The sequence below is a fragment of the Rhamphochromis sp. 'chilingali' genome (genome assembly GCF_963969265.1).
Source record: "Rhamphochromis sp. 'chilingali' genome assembly, chromosome: 19".
Classification (NCBI taxonomy): Eukaryota; Metazoa; Chordata; class Actinopteri; order Cichliformes; family Cichlidae; genus Rhamphochromis; species Rhamphochromis sp. 'chilingali'.
This window is the reverse complement of record NC_137946.1, coordinates 30,562,411-30,587,494: the sequence shown is the minus strand read 5'-3', so window position 1 is coordinate 30,587,494 and position 25,084 is coordinate 30,562,411. Positions and strand designations below refer to the sequence as shown.

The following is a 25,084-nucleotide window of genomic DNA, read 5'->3' as shown; positions in this document are numbered from 1 at the left end:
AAAATATGAACATCTGTGGAAATGTGTGCTGTATGTCCACATGGCAGCCAATATACTGTTCACTGGTTAATCCAGCCATCAGAGCAGAGCAAATGCAGATGTGTCTGTGTGTATGACGGTGCTCATAACCATCCCTCTGTCCAATTCTGTTTTTTCCATCAGGGAGTGAATCGTGCGGGGAAGGGCGCTCAGCTGGGACGCAACGGTGTGCGGCGAAAAGACTGGCATGACTATGAAGCAATCAAAAGAGACGCATCTCGATCTGGTTTGTCAAAATCTCTTTTTACAACTCCTGAAAAAATGAAACTTAATGAAGAAAGATGCTTTTGGATTTGCACACACACACACACACATCCAGAGCGTTGCTCTCCTGGTATCCAGCAAGGGTGTAAATCTGTGCTTTGGATACATTACTGGTGCCATAAATACTGTTTATATCTTCTACAATCATCACTGATTGGGTTTAATTTTCTGTTCAGGGAAAACAGCTTTTACACACGGAGTGTAAATTAGTCCAAATGGGTTTATCTCCTGAAATGAGCCGTTAAAGGCTAAAAGTTATTTTCCACTCTTCTTTCCTTTTGGAGGGAAACGTGGGTAATTTCTGCTTAATGAAACATGCATGTCTGTAGATGATTAGAGTTGTTTTTTGTTCTCCACAGGACCATACTTCTTCTTTTAATGAATCCCCAAAATATGGTGATGTAATATTATCCTGTGTGGCTTTTTTTCTTTTGTCGTTTTGTTCTCAAACATTAATCTCCGATTTATATATCCAGAGACAAACTAATATATTTTAGATTAGTTTTGACTTCAGCTATAGTTAACAAGTGGGTGTGGAGAGTGTTCTAGGATGGATGCAGCTTCTAGGTCTAAAAGGTGGAGCTTTCTAAGCATGAGAAGGGGGCGACTCCTGTGGGCCCAAAAGGGGTGGGTGTGTGTGTGTGTGTGTGTGTGTGTGTGTGTGAGAAAACATTTCCTGATGAGGTCATGGACTCAATTGCTAATTTGAAGTGTTCTTAAATAAAACACAGCATTCATTTGAGTAAATTGGTATTACAGTGAATATAATTTTAATTCCAGTTATAATTCTGTAATTCTAGTTCGTTAAGTTCTTTTCTTTATCTCGTGCACGCCTCTCTTCCTGTAGTGATGCAGTCACTAAAAGCCCAAATTCACTTACTGTTTAATTTCTCCCCTCTTGTTGAATTTCTGTGAAGAGAATGACGTGTGAGATTTGCTTGCTCCCTTTTGGTCTGTATAGATTGAAGTTTTTGTGATGAAATGTTGTTCATTTGTAGGTAACGGTGAACAGGGGAAGCCGTTCCCCCTGACTGATGCTGACCGGGTCGATCAAGCCTACAGAGAAAACGGCTTCAACATTTACGTCAGCGACCGCATCTCCCTGAACCGCTCTGTTCCTGACATCCGCCATCCAAAGTGAGTTATGTGTGTTTTCGGTAGAACACCAAAAAACTTGTCACTTTATAGTCTTATTCATATGTTTAAAGATAAATCTGCAGAGTCTCTAGCGTCACTCTGTATATGAGACTGCACATTACTGGCCTGCGTAGTAAAACACTCAAAGTTTTACTACACGAGCTGCCATTTGATTAGCAGTAGAGTTTTTACAGAGGTAGACTTCATGAGTCAGTGAATAACTGAGTGTTGTTCAGTGCTGTTCCAACAGGCTTATGTTGGGGATTTTTATCACATCTCAATCTGCCATATCAGTCATTTCTATTGAGTGTGAGGTGGGCACCAGATGAAAAGAAAAAGAGAAAACACTTCTTAAAATTTCTAGCGAAGTGGCCAGTAGCCTCAGGCAAAACTGCCATTTTCTACAAAAAATACATCTCTGTTGGTGTGAGCATTTTCATCATAGAGGCAAAAATGGGCCACACAGGACCAAGGGTCTGCAGGTTTTCATTCCAGCCAAAGACTGCAGCAGGTTATTTTACAGATTGGCATTCCATCAACCGGAGAGGAAAAAAATGAATCACCTGCTGCAGTCCTTTAGCTGGATTGAAAACCTGCTGGTTCTCAGCTCTTTGTGTAAGATACATGTTGTGCAAGGCTAATATTTGAAATCAGTGATTCAGATAAGCTTTCTGCTCAACAAGATGCTGATTTACACTAATTAATAGTGAAGGTCAGTGGAAATGTTTTGTTTTTTTTTGCCTTGAAAAGGACGGGAAAGGCGTTCATAATGTTTAGGTTTAAGCATAAAACTGTGTATTACAGTGCTTTACAGAACAGAACACAGGCATACTCGCACAAACACAATCAATGTGTTCATTGCTGTTTAGCTGAGAGTACGGATGTCAAACATGAGGCCTTGGGAGTAGCCAGCAGGCTGGCTTTTGGCTTGAAAGAAAAAACAGTGAAACTTGCAGTGAAATATATTTTAAAATGAAATGCATTGCTGTTACCAGCATGGCTATGTTCAGACAGTAAGACTATACAGGAGTGAAAATGTATGGAAAGTCCACACATCCTCACAGGAAGCTGGCAGCAATGTGGTGACCACAGGCCATAGAACCAAAAGAAACAAAAAACAACTTAACTTAACTTTGGACCTACTTTAAGCTTCGGCAGAGTGATTCAAGCAACTACTGATGAGAGTGAAGGATACTGCTGATTGACATTAGAGGGATACAAATAACCACTAAACTGGTATGCAGTTGTAAGGAAAGTAAATGTAATTAATGTGGAGACATTATGATGCAATTACATTTATTTTACTGAGACATCAGGCTGTTCTTCATATTTGTAGGATGCACTTGTAGTTCTTTAGAGAGGGCATTTTATTCTGTTCTTTTCTTCCTTCCTTTTGATGTTTGGTTTTACTACCTCAGGGATCGATTCGGGCTGTATGTGGCCCATGAACTAAAATAAGTGTGACACCTCTGGCTTAGAGCTAGCATATAGTTGGTACATTCGCTGTTTGGGTCAGATAAGGAGGTCAAATTCCTACCAATGATTAACTGTGTCTGAAGACAACTTTAGGCTTAAACACTACATTTGGTTTAGTTTGAATGTCCAAAAAGAGCCTTGATATGTCCGTCCGTAACGTCATCTGACTGGTTGTGTTACTTGAACAAAGAAGAATCGACTCTAAAGTTCAGACCTGATGAAATTCCACAGCAATAAAAGAGGAAAAATGTTGTAAAGCTGTTTAACCAGAGTGAAAGTTTAATGAGTTTGGAATGGGTACTTTTTCTGCAGTATATGGTAAATGGCCTGTATTTGTATAGCGCTTTACTCAGTCCCTAAGGACCCCAAAGCACTTTACACTACATTGTATAGTAGTGTATAGTGTATATATAAATATTATGCTATTTAGCAACTTCAAAATCCAAATGGTTAAATATCCTTCTTTTAATGCACTGTTTAAAAAGTCTCTTTAGTCTAATTTATTTTTAAACATAACAATTTTTAACAGATTGAAATCTTTTGATTAAGTGACAAATGTTCACTTAGATCCACAAGTTTGATGTTTGACAATCACCAACAACTGCATTATGTTCACGTTATTTTCATTTTACAATGACCAGAGCTTAACTGTATCTGTGCTGAAATGGACGTATTCATCAACCCAGCAATCCACAGGTTCCATACAGGCATCATCCAACTCTCCTGACACGTGCAGACATGATAAAAGTAGTCAAAACTGAGAAAATTGTCACAGAAACTCAAGAAGCTTAAATTAATTTAATTTCTGAATTCATTAACACTACTTATTGAACTTAAAGAGTAGGTGCATTTGGGTTTAGCGTGTGGTCAAAATCTGCTATGGAGGCTTGAAAGAGTTTAGTGATTTCTAGAGGAAAAAATGCAAAATGTCCAAAGTGAAGCAAATACCGATTTCAATGTAAAGCAGAAAGCCATTATTAGACACCAGGACAATTCTGCCCTAACCAAAACCTACTTGGTAATGTTTGCACCTTTATTATCCAGGCTGGCTTTGGTCCAACTCATTACGACGAGCACTGTTTCGAACAATTGCTCCGATTATCAACCTGACCAGCCTATTAACAGGAGAGAGTTGGCTTTACACACAGAAGTTGATAATGCACCATGTGTCGCCCATGTACTTGTAAACCATGTTCTTGATAGTAATTAACAGTGTCATTGATGTCCCCCTGTGTGCAAGGTGTTAGGAAGTGACAGAACATGTGTGCCACGTTGTACGGGAGCAGCTTTCCGTCTGGCTGCTGTGGGGCTGCGAATATTTTTCAACCAGGATTTTCTTGGGAGGAGAATGAGTGCAGAGGATGGAGAAAGTGGAAAGTCTGGCTCTTTTTGATTGGTCACAGTGAAGCAACAGGGAAGCTTAATAAACGAGACAAACTCAAAAACCCTTTATGACCCCCATTTCCTGCCATGGTTATTGAACTGGATGGAATGAATAACATATTGATGATTTTGCTAATCTGTGGCCAAGAGGCCATTAGAGTCCAATGGGATTATCTCCTTTGGAGTTTAAATAAATGTCTGGCTTTACTGTTGGAGTCTGCAGAAAGCTCGTGGAATAAAAATGGTGTGAAAACAATTTTGTTCTGTGGGAACATGAATGTGCATAGCAAACGCCACCCATCAGTTCTCATGTTTCTAGTTAAAGGAGGGGTTCATTTGTAGAAGCATTCAGAAGGCAGATTTTATGAGCAAGAAGTGTAATGTGTTAACTTCATTGATTGGAGGTCATTTTAATCAATTCTGTCATCTTTGTTTGATTACTCCGAGATGGAAGATGATCCCAAAGGCAAAGCTTTGCTCAAACTTCTAATAAAGCCAAATTCTGCAATTCCTGAAATGGCCACTTGAGGCTCTCTTCAAAAGCAGGTCTATTCCCGTAAACATCCATGGAAAATGCCGCAGCTTTGTAGCAGAAATGAATGCCTTACTAGCCTGGTACAAAAGGCGGTTATATCTCGGTTGCTAGTTCAACATCTTCATAACATCTTTATAGGAGTTATGATTTTTATAACGCATCTTTTTAAATTTTATCGAGGCCTGTTCATTATTAAAGGTTTTACCTGTTTTGAGTGACATATTCGTGCGAAGTAGGCTGCTAGCAGTCCACTAGGCCTCACTTCAGCTCACTGACTGGGCCTTGTTTTGTTTTTGTTTTTTTAATGCTGTTGCCTTATGTAACGCATTTAATATCTGACAAATAAAAACTGCTGTGTGGTACAGTCCATCCAAAAAGTCTGTGCTTCAGTTTGGACAATGACATTGTAGAATATTAAGCTGTTTTGCAGCACTGATTAGCAGAAAAAAACAAACCATGCTGGGGACCAGAATTGGGAGTCGGACCCAGCACGCTTTTGTTCTAGAATTTATGCCTAAAACTAGAAAAGACCAGTTGAAGAATAACATGAACAAACAACAAGTGCAACAGCTAGCACTTAACTACTACTTGGCTTGTCTCATCTTATTCATGAAGAGTAAAGATGTTTGCTTCTTTGTTTACTGCCCCGGTGTCGTGGACTTGATGCGATGACGAGGTGCACATTAAGCTGAGCATTTTCTAGTATTCAAAGTATTCAAAGACAGATGCTGTAGAAGCACGGTGAGCCATATGGGCCCGTGTTTGCAGTACAGAGTGCTGGGTTCTCTCCAGCTTCTCCTCTGACTCATTTAAGAACAAAATACTGAAAATAAACTCAACGGCAACATTATAAATATCATCTGCTTAACAGCTTTGGATCTGGTGACCCGATTCGTCACAGATCAGCCTTGAGCTCTTTCCCTCTACCTGACAGGGCTGTTCTCTGACCCTGCTGTCACTTTCTTGTGGGAAGCAGTTTTAAATGCTTTCCCTCGCAAGGTCCCTCCAGGACAGCATTTATGTTCTTTCTGATCCCCCCCCCCCCCCCCCCCCCCTTCTTCAGATTTATAAAGTTTCCACATCCTGTGACCTTTATGAAGCATTTTCCATCACAGAGCCAGTTTCCACCAGTACGGCATCACGGTGGCACACTTTATCAAGTTTATATTGGACAGAGAACTCTTTGCTTGTTATAGCTGTCAAGGGAATAGAGTTCAAACTTTGCAAACTCACAGGCAGCAGTATTGTGAAGCAAGCGTGGAATCAAATGTCAGAAAAAGCAGATAAGTGAGAAATTTCCAGTCGAGAGCTTCAGGTGTGCCCGGCCTGCTAATGGTAGGATGATTTTAAAGGTTGAGCTGTTGTACATAGACACAGGGATTACTTTAAATTAGTCTTTAGGTCTTTGGTGTTATTTTTATCCTGATTGCATCAAGGGAGCTTTCTGAATATGCTAAAATAATTTGGCAATGGTTCAGAACATAATGATTCTGCTAAAGTGAGCTGAGGGAAAGTCTTTATTCAGTAAAGGTACAGGTGCTGGCACAATGATAACTTAATAGAAAAACTTGGAGTTCTTGTTCTTGCCTTTTTTCTGGTTCAACATTTTGGACATGTCTTTCACAACCATTATTTTAGAAGAGGTTTTTCATTATATATGACAGCTTTGAGTTCATAACTGGATCTTTGCTCAGCCAGAACCACCAACGGGCGATGGTTAAAATCTGACTCAACAGAGTTCTGTTGAAGACTGAACATTTTTATTGTCTAGGCCACTTGGGCTTGTGGGAAACTAGCATGAGGACCCAGATGTAGGGCTGGGTATCGTCACTGATTTCTAGAATCGATTCTATTCCGATTCACAAGGTCCTGAATCGATTTGATTTGAATCTGGGAAATTTTTCCTCACACAGTCAGAAATATTATAATTCAGATCAGTACATTTACATATTTTTGTATCTATAAAAAGGAAGCTGACACTTTCCAGACTTTATCAAAGGTGTGAGCATCACAGCAGATGCCTTTGTGTCAAAGTAGCTGAAGATAAACACAGAAAAACATGAAGGTGATTTTCCTGGGATTTTATAAAAATATTCTGCAGTACATCAAAAACGAAAGAAAACCATTAATCAACTTATGAACAACCTCTGAAGTTACAGCGGTTTTATTAGAGACACGGCTAAGCATTTTGCATAATTTAAAAAAGTTTCTTTTCGGAAGTGAGTAAAGGGAAAAAAAAAAAACATCGGCCGACAGCGCTGTAAACAACGGTAGACTTGCGCGTAACAAGCAAGCAAATAATGCAGAAAACAGATTTCGGGGATAGACGGGAAACTGTTCTTGAAGTACAGAGAGAGAGAGAGAGAGAGAGAGAGAGAGCTGTGCATGAAGTGTGATTTTTATCGTGGTGGAAGCAAAACGGCAAAAGTAAGAGGGAGTCCATGATGGTGTTTATGTGAAGCGTAGTTTGGATCAATATTGTTTGGAGAGAGATCAAACTAACAGCTTTAGAATCAGTGCAAAAAGGACGTAAACACAAAGCGCAGACCCGCCGAAACATCAGAATCAGCGAGCTGTCGGCTTTCAGCCCCGACCGTGTCCGTGCCGTGAGGTGAGAAAGGCGACAGCTCAATGATTCTGATCCGTCGGCGGGTCCGCGCTTTGTGTTTACATCTTTGTGCAGAAGCCGTGTACCTGCTCTCATTTACTGTCTTAGCTGTTTGGTGGTTGTCAAAATTTTGTGACGTTTCACCTGAGATTCTGGAATTTTGGGCAAAATACATTTATATAAAAAAATCGATTCAGGATTTTAATGAATCGATATCACGTTATCCAAGCCAGAATCGATTTTTAATCGATGAATCGATTATTAAAACCTACCCAGATACTTCACACAGGGGTAACGGGGATGGGGGAGGCCAGCAGGTGTATCTGTTTTACTGGTCAAAGTAACAGAGTGACGGGTGTCCGACAGCTGTGTGCCAAATCTATTCACATCAGGCCCGGGCACCTCTACAGGATTCGTATATCCATTTCGCTCTCGCTCACTACCTGAATGACATGATGGAGAGACACAGAGGATGGGTTTCAGGCAGCCACACGGGCCTTGAGAGACTTAATTACTGCCGCGATAGATTCTCCTCTTGATCTTTCAGAGAGCGAGAGAAAGAAGAGACAAATGTCTAGAGGGGCAAGCCAGCAGGTGGTATGCTTCATTAGATCTTATTAAAAGAGCAGCTCATTGTTCAGGTTGGGCTGGTAGAGGGCGCACAGCAGTACAGCAAGGTAAAGGGCAGCTCCACAGGTTCCAGAAGAATTTCTACCACGCTCTCCATTAGCATTTTAAATAATAACCCCAGCACAGAAACACATGGAGGATTATTCTAACTATGTGGTAACTGCATTTTGGTAAAGGCCAAACAGACATGATGATGAGGCTCTATTAACCTTTGTTACAAAGAGAAGGGCTTACATGTACAATGTACCCAAAGAAAAGGTTGTATAGAAAATCCGATGAACTTGCAGAGTTAAAGGTAAAAGAATAAAACATTTTACAATGCTTGCCACTGAACTAATGAGTGTGGGCATGCCTGTTGCTAACACAATACTATAGTACGCTAGTATGCTACATTATACAGTGGGGCAAAAAAGTATTTAGTCAGCCACCGATTGTGCAAGTTCCCCCACCTAAAATGATGACAGAGGTCAGTAATTTGCACCAGAGGTACACTTCAACTGTGAGAGACAGAATGTGAAAAAAAAATCCATGAATCCACATGGTAGGATTTGTAAAGAATTTATTCGTAAATTAGGGTGGAAAATAAGTATTTGGTCAATAACAAAAATACAACTCAATACTTTGTAACATAACCTTTGTTGGCAATAACAGAGGTCAAACGTTTACTATAGGTCTTTACCAGGTTTGCACACACAGTAGCTGGTATTTTGGCCCATTCCTCCATGCAGATCTTCTCGAGAGCAGTGATGTTTTGGGGCTGTCGCCGAGCAACACGGACTTTCAACTCCCGCCACAGATTTTCTATGGGGTTGAGGTCTGGAGACTGGCTAGGCCACTCCAGGACTTTCAAATGCTTCTTACGGAGCCACTCCTTTGTTGCCCGGGCGGTGTGTTTTGGATCATTGTCATGTTGGAAGACCCAGCCTCGTTTCATCTTCAGTTCTCATCAGTTCTCACTGATGGAAGGAGGTTTTGGCTCAAAATCTCACGATACATGGCCCCATTCATTCTGTCCTTAACACGGATCAGTCGTCCTGTCCCCTTGGCAGAAAAACAGCCCCATAGCATGATGTTTCCACCCCCATGCTTCACAGTAGGTATGGTGTTCTTGGGATGCAACTCCGTATTCTTCTTCCTCCAAACACGACGAGTTGAGTTTATACCAAAAAGTTCTACTTTGGTTTCATCTGACCACATGACATTCTCCCAATCCTCTGCTGTATCATCCATGTGCTCTCTGGCAAACTTCAGACGGGCCTGGACATGCACTGGCTTCAGCAGCGGAACACGTCTGGCACTGCGGGATTTGATTCCCTGCCGTTGTAGTGTGTTACTGATGGTGACCTTTGTTACTTTGGTCCCAGCTCTCTGCAGGTCATTCACCAGGTCCCCCCGTGTGGTTCTGGGATCTTTGCTCACCGTTCTCATGATCATTTTGACCCCACGGGATGAGATCTTGCGTGGAGCCCCAGATCGAGGGAGATTATCAGTGGTCTTGTATGTCTTCCATTTTCTGATGATTGCTCCCACAGTTGATTTTTTCACACCAAGCTGCTTGCCTATTGTAGATTCACTCTTCCCAGTCTGGTGCAGGTCTACAATACTTTTCCTGGTGTCCTTCGAAAGCTCTTTGGTCTTGGCCATGGCGGAGTTTGGAGTCTGACTGTTTGAGGCTGTGGACAGGTGTCTTTTATACAGATGATGAGTTCAAACAGGTGCCATTCATACAGGTAACGAGTGGGGGACAGAAAAGCTTCTTACAGAAGACGTTACAGGTCTGTGAGAGCCAGAGATTTTCCATGTTTGAGGTGACCAAATACTTATTTTCCACCCTAATTTACGAATAAATTCTTTACAAATCCTACCATGTGAATTCATGGATTGTTTTTTCACATTCTGTCTCTCACAGTTGACGTGTACCTCTGGTGCAAATTACTGACCTCTGTCATCATTTTAAGTGGGGGAACTTGCACAATCGGTGGCTGACTAAATACTTTTTTGCCCCACTGTATATCTCCAGTCCATCTGCAATTTATTTAGGTTACACTTCATCGAGCAGGTTGAAAAGGAATAAAGCTATTTTTGCAACTTTTTTGGTCATTAAAAATATTAAAAGTTTATTAGGAAAAATGTGCAAATCTTCCTCCTAACTTCTAAAAATAAAGATTTCTTCCTCTTCTTGTAACACAACAGCTCATTGAATGTCCTTGAATGTTAGACTGTAGCTCAACAGAATAAGACATCTGAAAATGTCGTCTTCACAAAAATCAAAAACTGTCCCTGATTTAAATTTGGCCAATCAGTGCTCATAGGTCATGTCATTGTGTGCTTCAAACTTGCACTTGTACACAGAAAGTATTTAAACTGTTAATCTGTTTTAAGCTGGCCTTTTCAAGTCAAGGACCTTCACTGGTGATGAGAGCTGGATCTCAAACTCCAATCCAGAGACCAAACAACAGTTTTCAGCTCGCAGCATCCAAGCTTGAAAGCAACGGTCAGGTGACCAGTAACGTGTTTGTTTTTCCAGCGTTCACAGGGTTTTGCTGTGAAACTTGATGTTCAGACTGTCAATGCAGTGTTCTGCTTTAACAAACTGAACTATGGTGTGTATCTACCATAGTGTTTTGGCACAAAGTGGATGGAAAATGCAGGCCATTACTGGTCACACCAACACAGTCGTTGCTCATCAACCACTTGTTCCAAGATTTATCTCCTGTAGATGTATTACCCATGTGAATACTGTAATAGGGACAACTTTGATCAGAACAGACCAATAGTGACCAATTCCAGGGAGCAATCCAAAATTACATTTCTGTTGGGGCCAAACGAAAAGGCCTATAATCCTTTATGGAGTTGGAGGCCTTTGTTATCACGCCTTGAATTATAGCAATTTTTCACTATTGTCTGTCATTTTCTAGATGAGATTTCAGAGTACTACTGAGCATTGGATTGGTTTGTCATTACTGGTACCATCCAGTGTTTACTTGGTGGCAAGGTTCCCTTCTAGGATCCCCCGCCCCCCACCCCTTTGCATGTACTACACAGAAAGCAGAAGGCGGGAACCGCAGTAGCAACAACCGATTTCAGAATACCACTGAGCTTTGGATTGATTTTTCCTAGAAAGAAGTGTGTGTCGAGATTGTTCGTGGTTGTTAGTATTACTAACAGTAATTGGGCATCGAAGTCATCAAACTTTGTCCAGTAGTTAATGAGATACTTCACACTGGCTAAAAATATATTATTACATATTTCCCTTTTGTCTATTTCCCCTCTTATTTGTGTCTTCCATGTGTTTGTGTAGCTGTAAACACAAGCTGTATGCAGAGAAGCTGCCCAACACCACAATCATCATCCCGTTCCACAACGAGGGCTGGTCGTCGCTGCTCAGGACGGTTCACAGCGTGCTGAATCGCTCTCCCCCACAGCTCATAGCCGAGATCATCCTGGTCGACGACTTCAGCGACAAAGGTACACAGCGCACACACGCTCATCACTACTGAGGAGAAAACACCTGCGTTCGTGTACATACGCACAGTCTGTGTGGCTTGCTACAGATAACTGAACTTTAGGTGAACTATTTCTGCTGTTCTGTCCTCCCCTGCTCCTTTCCATGCACAAACACAAACCACTGAATCATTTGTTTGCTAGTAATGTTGACTGTTGCACAAATACCGAGCTGCTCAGAAGTAAACGTGGCGGCCAGCTTCTGCGGAGGCCCGAAAGTGATCCCAAGACACTCATGCGTATGTATATTATAAACAGACCGGGAGAGAAATGGAGACACACTCTCTCATAGTGGTGAGTCAGGATTTCAGAAATGTATCTCACTGGGCCTGTCGGCCATTTCTTAACAAGACTAGAGTCTTGTTGCTGAGAGCCTTGCCTAAATTCACTTCTGAGCATTTGGTTGTTCTTGCCAGTATGGTCAGTAAAAGTACAATAAAATAAGAAACATAATGCATACTGCAGAAATCTTATTTGTAACCCATTCAGTATAATTCCAAGAATATTATTTCTATCTGCAGTAGTAATACTTGGGGTCAAGGCTGTTTTCTAGGTCCTTCCTATTAAGCTGGGCCATATCATACCGTTCATGGTAATACCGGTATAATGTTGGGCAACGATAAGAAAATGAAATATCGCGCTAGAATATGGGTAAAACGCACATGCGCAGTGCCTTTGTTTTCATACGCACATAGCGGCGACGGAGAATGAGAAGAGCGAAAGCGGATTGGTTTGTAAAAATGCTGCAACTTCAGTGGTGTGGAACTGGTTTGGCTTTCGTCCGTCAGATACACAACAAAACACTATCTTTGGTAGAGCATGCTAGCGGGCCGTCGTTATTACTGTTTTTTGGAAAATACGGCACACTTAAAATCAATCCTTTGATTTTTCTGAAAGTCGACAGTGCCCCTTATAATCCCGTGTGCCTTATGTATGAATTCTGGTTGTGTTTACTGACCTCGAAACGATTTTATGTACACGGCGCTCGAAAATCTGTCAAATGTTTCAGTACGACTTTGCTGAGCTACGAAGCCGCACCGCTTGATGGATTGTCGGAGCATTACAGCTATCGTAGGCAGGCGCCTCGCGGAGTGATACGTACTGTGCTTCAACATAATGTTACTGTATTGTGTGTGTATAACCTCTTTTTAAGTTTTGTGCATATTACACATGGTTATGCTGAGGATGTGTCGGCCAGTTTCCACTGGAAATGCCTTTTAGTTAAACTGTCAGCAAGGAATTTGCATTTGCACTGTTAAATTTTTATATAACTTTAATGCAGATAAAAAACAGCTGCTTGTTTAAGTGAAAATGCATTGATGTTTTTTTCCCCCTAATAAAGTTGTGGAGTTGTAAAGTATTTTGTCTAGTGTCAATTATATCGTCAGTTATATCGTTATCACAAATTTTCAAATGTAAATCGTGATAAATATTTTTGGTCATATCGCCCTGCTCTACTTCCTATCCTCGTTTCAACTTACTTTACGCAGGCAGCTGTAGCAAAAACCCAACACAGACCACTTAGAACAGCTATGATACTGAATAAGGCAGAAACAGCAGGAAAGGGACAGCTGGGTTTCAAAGAGGCTTGCAGTGGCGCAGCAACTTAGAGGAGTTGGTGTGGTTCAGCTAATTTGGTGGTGGCCCAAACTAATATTACACTTGGTTATATTAAATGCAAGTCCTAACCAAGCTCTATGTGCGAGCTCGTAACATCAGCTGAGCTTTTTTGTATCATTGTAATAATGCCAGGGCAAATGTTTAGCTTAAGCAGCTAATGCTAGATGTTTGTCATGGCTGTTTGTGTATTTTCCTTCTAAAATCGACACCGTGGGTTAGTTTTCAAAGCAAAGCCTAAAGCTTCCCTGTCTGCATAAAAAGAATTTATATTGTTAATGTGTTCGGAGCTGCTGCCTGCAGCCGTCTCTGAACAGATGCTGATGATGAGGGGGTTCTGTGGCCCGGCTAGTGTTAGCGAGGTTAGCAGCAGAATAATCTACTTTCTGGTGTGAACCGGTATTCTCACACAGACAGCTTAATCAGTTTGAACTCTGGAATTAATGTACAGCTTTGAACCCTTACATAATAAATCGGGGGGACAAGTGCAATGTTATCAGCAAGGCCTCGATGGAGGTGAGAACACGATATTAATCACGAAGCCTGCTGCAAAGCCACCGTGTGATGCATAATTTCAGGTTCACTTTTCCAGCTCCTTAGATATTAAATAATTTATGGAGAAAAAAGAAGAAGAAGAAACTGGCATGAAGGAGGATTTTTACTCGACTTTCAGAGGTGAACTGCTCTTGTCGGTTGTTAAGGAGACAGGTAACCGCTCACATTTTATCAAACCCTGTCACTTTCTTTCAGGCTGATTAACAATCTCCGTGCTCCATGGCAGCAGGCTAGCCCGCAGAGTTACTGATGGCCTGTTATATTAATTGGCGCTGTTTTGTTTTGGTGCCTCACTGCTGACATGAGGAAGATAAACAATTGATGAGATGTTTTTGTCAGTGCAGTTATATTTTCTGAGGTGCTAATTAGTACCAGGTTTATATGTTGTGTAATTATAGCCTTGTTGCAGAGCGGCGTTTCAGGAACAGCCTCTTCTCTCCTTTTAATATCATAATTAATGCAACTATTCCTGTTTGACTTAGAGGATACCTGATGATTTATATTATCTCTGTGCTTGCTGTGCTCAGCTTTGTGTTGTATTGACGCAACAGAACTTTTCTCTTTGGGTTCAGGAAAGTTTTAAGTGGATTGTGAACTTCTGCTCATTTCAAGCTAATTTAACTTCTTGTGATGTTATTTTTAGATGTTAAAAGTGTAAGAATCTTAAAATAGATTAAATTAAATGTGAAATTAGAGTACTGTTGTTCCCAGTTTACATAAATTGCAATTTTGTAATGTGCGTGTAGGTGTGTGTCAGCTTCAGATCAGTTCTTGTGCTCAAAAGTTAGAATTCAAAAGACTATTATTGGAACCGAACATCATGTTTAATGAATATGCAGATGAAAGATGTAGCTCTAAAGTTATATACTCGATTAAATCCTCCCCTGAAAATCATTTTCTTGCGTCTTTTGAAGATAACATTGTTTATTTAAGTTTAATGTGTTGCTATAGATTTTCACTTTCTTTGGTCAACCAAAAAGGAAAGGGAAGCGGTTGCTGGAGCTGTACGTGGAAGTCATCATTATTGTAAATACTAAGAAGGGAGTTTTGGGTAGGAGATTTTCTTTTTTTTTTTTTCTTTTTTTATTCTAATGCATTATTTTAAAAAATGGGACCAGACATTGACTTAAGATACTTAAAAACAAGTCGAATTAGTACAAGCACTGTGACAGGTTAGTGAGAGTGAGGGTTATTGCTTTGTAACAGAAGGCTGCAAAAGGAGGTGGGAAAGAAGGATGATGAAAGTTGAGGGGAAAAAAGGCACTAGGAAGAGATACTTTAAAAAAAAAAAAAAAAAAAAAAAAGATTATACCTGTCAATATTTTAATCGTTAAACTGTGGCTGCCTTGTTGGGATGCATAGGTGTAAGATGCGTTACTTACAGGTCTTTTTGGTAATTTGTCAAACTGTGGCACTCTGGTTTGGGGCATCTTTGAAAATTTTGAAGTTATTCCTGACGTGACTTTTTGTTTTGGTTTTTTTTTGTTGTTTTTTGGGGGGGGGGGGGTTGGTAGCATCAGAGAATCCTAAATAATGTAGATGTCCAATGAATAATGCCAAATTATTGTTTCTTAATTCATCAGCTGTTTTGAATTTGTGTGGTAATGCATGTATTGTGAAAAGAATAGATAAATTTACATATTTGAGTCCCAGTTTGGTTGAAGCTTTAAAACATTCAGGTCACTCAGTACTCCAAATCATTATTATTGCAGCTGGTCCACCACTGTAATTCTGCCTCTAGATGACAAATAAACAAGCACGTTTTTGTTTTGTGATTCTGAGAAACTGACAAATTAAATCTGTCTCATGCAGTGTTGTAAAGTTTCAAAATCCACTCTTTCCTTGTGCTCCTTCTAATTTGAGGGTTTGAACTTCTTCACTCCAGCTATGGAAGAACTGTGAAATCTAATACAAGCTTATTGTAGGTTATTTCTTTCTTTTTTTTGAGTGACTCAGTCAGTTATACTTTTTTGTATATTGACTGATTGCAAAGCACAGCCTGCCTCCTAACACAAAGAACAAAGCCACACAGAATAATTGACTGTGGCTGCTGAGCATTCACACCTATAGATGATTTCAGGAATACCTTAATGGGTTCTGATGCCTAGTGGTATTTAGTTGAAAGAGACTTGAATATCCACAAGTAATCTGAAGAGAAATAAATCAGTGTCATTATAAAATGAAGCCCAGAGGACGATCAATGATGAGACCTAGAAGTGTGACAATAATGTGGCTTTATAGTGTGAATTATCTAACTGAGTATTGCAAAGGTTGTTGTGATGACTCATGCCTATGACCACACAAAGGTCACTGTTCAGTTGTTTTTGCAGTACCATATGGCATTTCCAGGTGTCAACATTTTATAAAAAAAAGAAAAAAAAAAAGCAGACTTTATTTACCCTCTAATATGTTAAAGAAGTTTTATTCTGAGCATATTATCATAAAAAATTCAAATAAAATTGAAGGAAGAAACTGGGTAAATGGAAATGTGCACAATTTCTGATGATTTGGTAAGATTTTATTTTTATAATTTCTTACTGTTAAAAAAAAAAAAAAAAAAAAAAAAAAGTTAGACTAGACTCTGTATTGTCATCATACATATACAACCAAATTGTGGAATATTAAATACAATCTTTGTAGTATCTTCAGTTCTCAACTGTGTTCAATCCAGGATCATTCATGAATTTTAACCAATGGGAGATGAAGTGAGGATAATGTCATAGCAATACCAAAAACAGAAAAAACACTTATTACATTACATTTTTGTAATACCATTTACAGGTGTGGATTCAAACGGTAAACTTTTAGATTTTTGTATGTTAAAGCAATTAATAACTTCATAAGTGAGTTATGCCACTACTGGGCAAGTAAAGTACTGTAATGTACATAAACAACGTCTTAGTATATAGAAAATAATGTCGTATAATATAGAATGAATGGTTTACGGTATAGCTGTAGCTGTATATACATAATTTCTCCATAGGCATCAGTATTTACAGTGTTTAGATGTGTTAAAATGCGCTACGTTGTTGTCAAAATGTCCTATAATTGTACAACAGTTTGTTACAGTGCAGTAAAAATGCAGAAAATCTATTTCCAGAGTTAATTTATTGTGTTTAAAAAAAAAAAACACCACTTAAATAAGTAGTGTTGGGGAGACACAGTCTAAAGTTCTATATACAAGAGAAGTGCACTGTGGTAACCTCGTATTGTACATTTTGCTTGTACAGGCAGCAGTTCAATAAAGCTGGGACTGTGACTTGAAGCTTCTCAAAACCAGCAAAGACTGCTCCTCCCAAACTGAATAAGCAATGTAACATTCACAGATGTTTCTTTTTTCAGTTTATCAGGCGCAAAAAAACACATACTGAGTGAATCAGTTATTACAGAGACAGCACACTGGGATAGATGGGGTATGATTACAGTGGTGTCCTCAGGCAACCGAACAAAAGTGCACAAGAACATAAATTCAGTTCCACTGCAAAGCAGACATGGGCGTTTATCAAGAGGTTGATGTGCAAATTTATGCATCGCTCTGTGATGAAATGGGAAATAATTATAATGGGGGGGAAAGGGGAATTTAATTTGGATGAGATGGAGGATGGAGAGATATGGATAAACTCATCAGAACAAGCTGGAGGAGAGAACTTCTGTTGTAGCTCTGAACTAGAACACATCAAAGTGGATTATAAAATAAGAGCACTTTTTATTTTTTATGGTTTCCCACATTATTTATTATGCTCATGCATTTATGTCTTCATTTCTAAATGCCAAATAATGTTACAAAAAGTCATGAATATATCTGAGCAGTTCAGCAGGCCATCAGTTACCATGGCAGCTTGAGGTGATCATTTATTATGAATAGGAAGAAAAGTTTTTTTTGTTCAAACTATAGAAGGGGTGTCAGGTCCCTATGCTGTAATCCAGGTAAGAACATCCCAGGTTGATTCTGCTCATCTGAACACAACATATTTATCACGCAGTTGATAAAAACACTGCAGTCAGATGAGCAAAATCATCTTTGTGTCTATAATCATGTAAATTTCTACTGATGTTAGCATTTGATTGTAAAATTGAATTCAAACTGCCAATAATAGCTTGTTGATCTTCAGGGGTTTAGGTTTGGGATATTACAGGTTGTGCTGTGCTTGTGTCACCTTGTTAGCGGGCTAGCAGCTGAAAATGTTTTACAGGCATTGCCTGATAAACTTGCATGTGGTGTTGTTCTGTCTTAAGTGGCATCTTCAGTGCAGAAGAATTAGTTATGTATTCATCTTGTGTCTTTTATAAGAAGAAATTACTTAACTTTGAAGCCTTCTTTTAGATTTATTAATCTCATTTTAAGTCTATAGATGTCATCACAAGTACTAAACAAAACAAATTATTCATACTTATTTTTAGCTAATGAGAAAACATTTGTTAATTCCAGACATTGTGTGAACTTGACATCTTAGCAGGGTGAACATTTGTCCACATTGGTTTGTCCTTCTGCAGTGGGAACCAGCTGCACCAAGGACAGCACAGGTAACTTTTAAAATAATCTGCACTCTGAGCACCGTGGGAAATATATATAGACTTCCCACAAAACCCATCTGACCCCTGCCTTGAGTGTTATGATCCTAGACTCATGAACAAGCCTAAGCTACAGGAAAGCTTTTTGCTACTCCTTTGTTCTTTGATTCTCATCGTTACTGTTTACCTTTAAACAAAACAAAAAACTAACTTGCACAACATAATCTCTCTTTAAACCAAAGCCCAATGTAAACCAACCCCACAAAATAAGCTATTTAGTGTATCCGAAGCCAATGCGGTCAACACAGCCAGACTCCAAAGCAGCAGATTAAAATATACATTTGAAGTTGTCCTTTTAAATGTCATCTTTAATTATGCAACCTGTTTGGGAAAATACAAAAAAAAAAGAAACGTTCACACTTTTCTGTACAAAATGTTCGCTGCCAAGTAATGTTTGTGTAAAATCTCTGCTGTAATTGTTGCCACCCACCGGCGTGGAAGAAAAATATTACATTTAGCAATATTTGCATCCACATTCATCTGTTTTTCAATACGTTGCACCTTGTCAGGGTAACGTGATCCCTACCTCGCTGTACCCTTCTCACACACGCTCGCCCACGCTTACCTCTGAGCTGCTGGAGAAGTTCATTCAGGCAGAACACTGACTCATAGGTAACACGCAAAACACTGAAACCTGCTGTTTTTGTCTTCTGTCTTCTTTTATCTCCTGTCTTCCCTCCCGTTCTTCTTCTTTTTGCTGTTCTCCTTCTCTGCATTTTCCCTGCATGTCTCTAATCTTTTCTTTGAGTGTTCACGTTTCTGTTTTGTCATTTGTTTTGTCTTATCTTTAGGATAAGACATGTCTGCCCTGTTTCATCTCTTTGACGTCTCATCTTGTTTGTGCTTCTCCTTTCTTACTTTTCAACTGTACCAAAAATAAAAAATAAGATGAGTTAATGTAACTTATTTTAACACAGCTGTTACTAAATTAAATAGTAAAGTTAATCCAGCACAGTATGTGAAATTTGTGTGGCTCATCCTGTGTTTTAAGTCAGCTCTGCTTATTTGCAAGTTTAATGCACTTAATGCTATTTTTTTTAGTTAATGTTTGCACTATATTCCACACTAAGGCTGTTCAATATAAGGATATTTATCGGATGATAATATAAAAACATCTATCGTTTCATTTTACGCTATCGTTTGTTTCATGGTGTCGCAAAATAAACTGTTTACGGAAATATTTTTCATCGTTTTGATGGTCATTATAGTGGCTATATTAATTTGTTAAAGTTCTCTCTTATATTTAATATGACAACACTACGGACAGACAAGCAACTGTTTTTACGCGTTGTCGTTAGCAACCACGACGGTAAAACAATGGCGTTGCTCCGCCTTCCGCTTGTTTGTTTTGCAAATAAACCTTTCACAATAAAGCTCAAGATCCTGTTGAGGCTTTTCAAAATAAACTAAATCGTGAAAGAGTATGCGGAGTTTTACGGATGAGAAACAAAAAAGAGGCGTTAGGTGCTAAAAAATAAACCTTAGACTCAAACATTAGAACAGGCTTTCTAGAGCACGCCGTGTAATAAATACTCGCAAAGAAAACGGCGTCCGTTACAACTTATGTCTAAAAATGTATAGCTAAAAGTCTCAACTTTAGGTACACAGCACCCAGCTGAACACACTTCATGCAAGTCGAGCTGCTCAAGATTCACAGAATTTACAGAAAATGTAAAAATTTTGTGATTTATATCGTTATCGGGATGATAGATGTCTTATATTGGGATATGAGATTTTGGTCATATCGCACAGCCCTATTCCACACACTGCAGAAGTACAGTGACACGGTACACAACATAAGTTATTGGGGAAAAAAATACAGTCCCGATCCAAAGTTTAAGACCACTTAAAAGTTTAGGACCACACCTCCAAAAAAAACTCTAGTTCAAGAAGACAAGGCCTTTGTTTTTGAAGCTCTTCAGTCTCAGATTCTGATGGTTATGGGTCTGCAGTCGACACCAGTAACACCCTTAATTTGGGTCGACGATCGTCCAGTGTCTTGACGGACGGCCAATTGGAACCATCAGCGCAGTGCTGGTTACATTTCTTTGGGGGTCTTCCACTTGACTTTTTTTGTTCCATAACCATCAGGATCATTTAAGAAATCCCAAAAACCTGTCTTACTGCATCCCACCTCAGCAGCGATGGCACACATTCAGCAACCCTTTCCCCTTTGCCATCAGAACATCATGACAGTGTGACTACCTGACAGAAAATGACACATTTTTGCACAGATTTGGCCTTTTTAAAGGCATGTGGTCTTAAACTTTTGATCAGCTGTGAAACTGCTTGTTTCATTTTAAGTGTTGTTTTCAGTAAATTGCATGCTCAAAAAATGTTTTGTCTCAGTCCCACTTCTTCTTGTTGCATGTTGAAGCTCTACTTTGGAACCTTGTTAAGATCCAACCATGCAAAGTATGAATTTTTTTTCTTCTTTTCTTTCATTTTATTTTTGGTGCCATTTTTTTCAAGTGGGCTTAAACTTTTGATCAGGACTATATGGGAACACACCTACAAAGCTGAGTGTAGGCAACTACGCTCTTCTTTAAATGAAGTTAAATGCACAAATTTAGCTCAAGCTATGACTGCATTATGTGGCTTTGAATCCATTTCAGTGTGGTGGGTTTACTTTTTTTTTTTTTTTTTTTTAGTGGTTTAATATCATATGTTATCTGACTTTGACATTTCTTCATATTTCAATTCTTGGTTATTTCTGTTGACTCTTGCTTGCTTGTTTTATTTGCCCTGACTGTTGCAAAACTTTCCAGCGTCGTTCATTTGTCATCTCACATTAATGCATTGTTGTCCTTTTTATTTACATTTTTTTTTTTTTTTTAAATTAGTTTTCTTGTGGTCTTTTACCTCACGGCTGTGACATTTTGCAGTTGCAGACAAAGAACAAAACCCGCCAATGGGCAAACTATGTAATGGATCTTATTGGAACACACAAACCTGACATTCAGAGAGTAGTTCCTGTAGTGCTTTTTCCCCTTTTTAGATCTAAACAAACATGTTTCCTGTCTAATTGCTCGATGTTGTCAGTAATGTAGTAACAGCAGTTCTGAGCAGTCTCCCTTTTCAAATGACTTCCTGAAACAGATTCCCTTTGTGAGCTAAATGGAAATAAATTTCTTTGTATCAAGTCTGCTGTGTTGCAGTAAAATCTTGGAGTATTTAGTTAACAAGTAGTTTATAATCACTTTTCATTTGTTATTTGTTATTTTGAGTATTTTAATTGCTGTATTTTTTTTTTTTTTACGGTATTTTTTTACTGTTGCCTTCAGCTGCTGTTTCTCAATAATTTTTCAAATTTAGGATAAAACGTTCTTTCATTTTTTTTTCTTGCCTTCCTTCCCTCCTTCCATTCCTTTCTCCATCCTTCTGTCTTCCTCATCCATCTTTGCCTTCTTCTTCTCTTCCATTGTTCTTCTTCTCTCTTCTTCCTTCTTTTCATGAACACATTTCATCAAAAGTCATCATATATAAAATCATAAAATTTTATTTTTAATTAATTTTTTTATGCAACGGTTTCAAAAGGACAGCCATCAAATTCCAAAGAGGTCATTTTCCCCCCAGTTTAAACCAGGTTTTCTTTTGTAAATGAAATATGGGTTAATGAAACCTATAAATCACTACATCATGTTAATTTACACACTGTCACGGCTTTTTTTTGCAGTATGATACATGTGAGCATGAATAGCTTTATGTATCAATATTCGCTCAGTACAGCAAATTACATTAGGTGAAGAGCAAAGCTGAGTTTAGTGCAGATCAGGCATCTAATCAACACACAGCTTGCTGGTTAAGGTCTCAGTCAATGTACATTGATCTGACAGAGTGGATTGGTGGATCTTTTCTAAATTACCACCACTGTTAGTCATGATATGTGTACACTCAGTGCTGTGCATGCCTGTGAGAAGCTAAAGGAATATAAAACTGGCCACGGTGATGCATTGGTGTGAGTCTTAAAATGATCCTGAGTTGTCATCGTAATGTTTTCTGCTTGTTTCTTCTTCTCCTCTTTTTTGGGACTGTGATATGTGTAATCTGTGGGAGTGATCTCCTTCTCTTCCAGGCATCAGATCAACAAAGCTCCTAAATCTGACTCTGGTGGAGCCTTGAGCCTGATTGGCTGCTGGGATTGTTGGCTGCGACATTACTAACCTCAATTCTGCTCTCTTCTAATCTCTTTTGCTGCCGACATGGAAAAACTTTAATCATTAGAAAATGATTGGCAGTAAATATCAGTTTTCATTGTATTTCAATCAAAGAACAAGTGTTGCTCTTTTTTTTTTTCTTACTTTTTTTTTTTTATTGCCACTGACATTCAACAGTCATAAAGTAAGAAATTCATCATAGAAAAGCAAGAGGGACCAATTTCCCCTCCTACAATGGTCTCAGTAGAAAATGATATGATGTACCCTCAGCACCTGCTGGGTTTTGATTAAAGCCTACGACTGAAAGAAAGAATTCTGCTTCTGGTCCAAAATCAGCCCCCTTTCTTTTTCCTTCTGTAGATGAGAGGGAATCTCATCATATGATCTGTCATGGCATGCCTGAGGTTGATTACTCAGCAGAGTACCACGCACACGTTATCGTTAAAAGAACACATAAAGCACTTTTATTTGGTAATAACCTAAATCATTATCAGATGAAGAAAAGAGGATTACCTTATCTACTGTGTACGTATAGTAAATGATTAAAAACACCATGACATAGGCTCCCCTTATCCTTAAAATTGCACTAATCAACACTTCCTTTCCTACAATAGATGATATTACTGCAGGTAATTTGATTGGCATTGCATAAAGTGATTAACCCACGGTGCATTCTCACCTGATCCTGCAGGTTCCCTGAAAGAGTTGGTTTTCCAGCTGTTTGCTTTGCCATTTCAGCCCTTCATTTTACTTTGTTTCACGCCCATTGCTTCTACTAAGCTTTGAACCAAATGAGAATGATGGCAGACAAAGTTTGTAACTAGTTGGTGAGCATAATGGGGCGTTCAATGGCAAACAAAGAAATGTTTGGGTTTTTTTTCCCAATTCCGTATTAGAAAGCTGAGAAAGGTCATTGTTGAAGGATACTTATAAAAAGCTGTACTGAGATTTTTCAAAGAACTTTATCCATCAGAACCAATAACACCTCCAAACATGTCAGTATTTCAACTTTGCACTTTTAACAATCACAGTTGCTACACTAGAGAAAACCGTGGTTGAAGACCGTAGCGCCACCAAACTCTCTGCAGTGATGTCATTGACCTTGAAATTGTTGCTATGAATCTAAGATCAGGTCTTTGTCTTTAACTGATAAATTGGCAAAAATGTACACGGATGTCAAGCAGTTTAACCGCCAAATGGCGTAGGCAGTTGTCAGCCTTGCTCTGACATAAGAACATGACCTGAACACAACCGTTAGCTACTAGCTGACTTGGGTCCCCTAGTACAACCGTCCCCAACGTTTTTTGTGCCACGGACCAGTTTAATGTCAGACAATATTTTCACGGACCGGCCTTTAAGGTTTCACGGATAAATACTACAAAATAAAATGATACGACCAAGACAAAAACGATGGTGTTTTGTAAATATAATAATAAACACGAATTCATGTGTAATTGTGTAACTTTATTATCAGCGTCCTCCTGAAATGCGCCAACAACACTGAGAGTAACATCCTCCCCTCTGCCCCTTAATGCTCTCTGATCGCTATGGTAACACGTAAATATTTCTATCAAAATAAGAGACACAACTACAACACGGGAAAAGACCCAGGGAAACAGAGTTAACGCTAAAAACCCTGAAAACCATAAATTTCACACCTGAGCCTCAACTCTGGCAGCCCGGTACTAAACGACTCTGCCCGGGGGTTGGGGACCGCTGCCCTAGTGCAAAGAGATCTGCAAAGATTCTCTCAGACTACAAGATGTTGGGAGTCTGCTTGTGTTTATACATTGGACGACACTTGTATGCAATCCTTTATCAGTCTGTCTGACATTACACCGCGGCTGTTTGGTGACAGATTTCCATCCACCTTGCAATTGAAAGTGGTTGTTGAATGTTGAGGGTGTTGCACCCTTAACCGTCGACCAGTTGGTGATCACAACTGCAAATGTAATAAAACAACCAAGCAGCCACCGACTTTTTTTTCTTTCTGTCTCTTTCCCTTCCCTGTCTTGTTTTACTCTACAATGATTGAACCATGAAACGGTGGTAGGCACTTCAGCAGCCTTATCTCTGGTTCGAACGAGTCGTTAATGTCTGATTTGTCAGCTCTAAAAGTTGTCAATTATCACTTTAATGATTTTTCTCCTCTTAATGAAAAACTAAATTTAGAAAATAAAAGATTTTTTTTTTGCTGTGTTGTTAAAGATAAAAAAGAAAAACCCAAAGGATTTTGATTTTGCAGCTCCATTCTTTCTCTTTGGCGTCTTATCTCTGGCATATTATTGTGCTCAGACATCGTCGTAGCACAGTTTCATTAAACCAGGCACCATGTGAATCCAGATGTATCCATCACTGTTAACTGTGTTCTGTGACAGTGACGGTCCCGCTCAGCAGGACCACCGAGCCACACTGCAGTATTCACTGGAAGCCTGTCACTGACTTGAGATTGATAGTTGGATTATTCCCTCCGCTGCCTGATGGGATCAATTAGACAACAAACATAACATTTGATAACACTGAATTTTAATGAAGGGAGGAAAAAAATCGGTATGGTAGAACGAAAGTATTAAACTTGACACTGATTTGTATTCTCAAATGTTTAGT

At 39.2% G+C, this 25,084-nt stretch overlaps 1 protein-coding gene across 1 annotated transcript in view; it reads left to right on the top strand.

The window, feature by feature from the left end:
• Nucleotides 1-25,084, top strand: part of LOC308386783 (polypeptide N-acetylgalactosaminyltransferase 10-like) — a 124,535-nt gene that overhangs the window by 33,662 nt on the left and 65,789 nt on the right. The window contains exons 2-4 of the mRNA XM_080866559.1: nt 163-265; nt 1,302-1,440; nt 11,374-11,540. Coding sequence (XP_080722685.1) covers nt 163-265; nt 1,302-1,440; nt 11,374-11,540 — 409 coding nt within the window. The remainder of the gene's footprint in view (nt 1-162; nt 266-1,301; nt 1,441-11,373; nt 11,541-25,084) is intronic.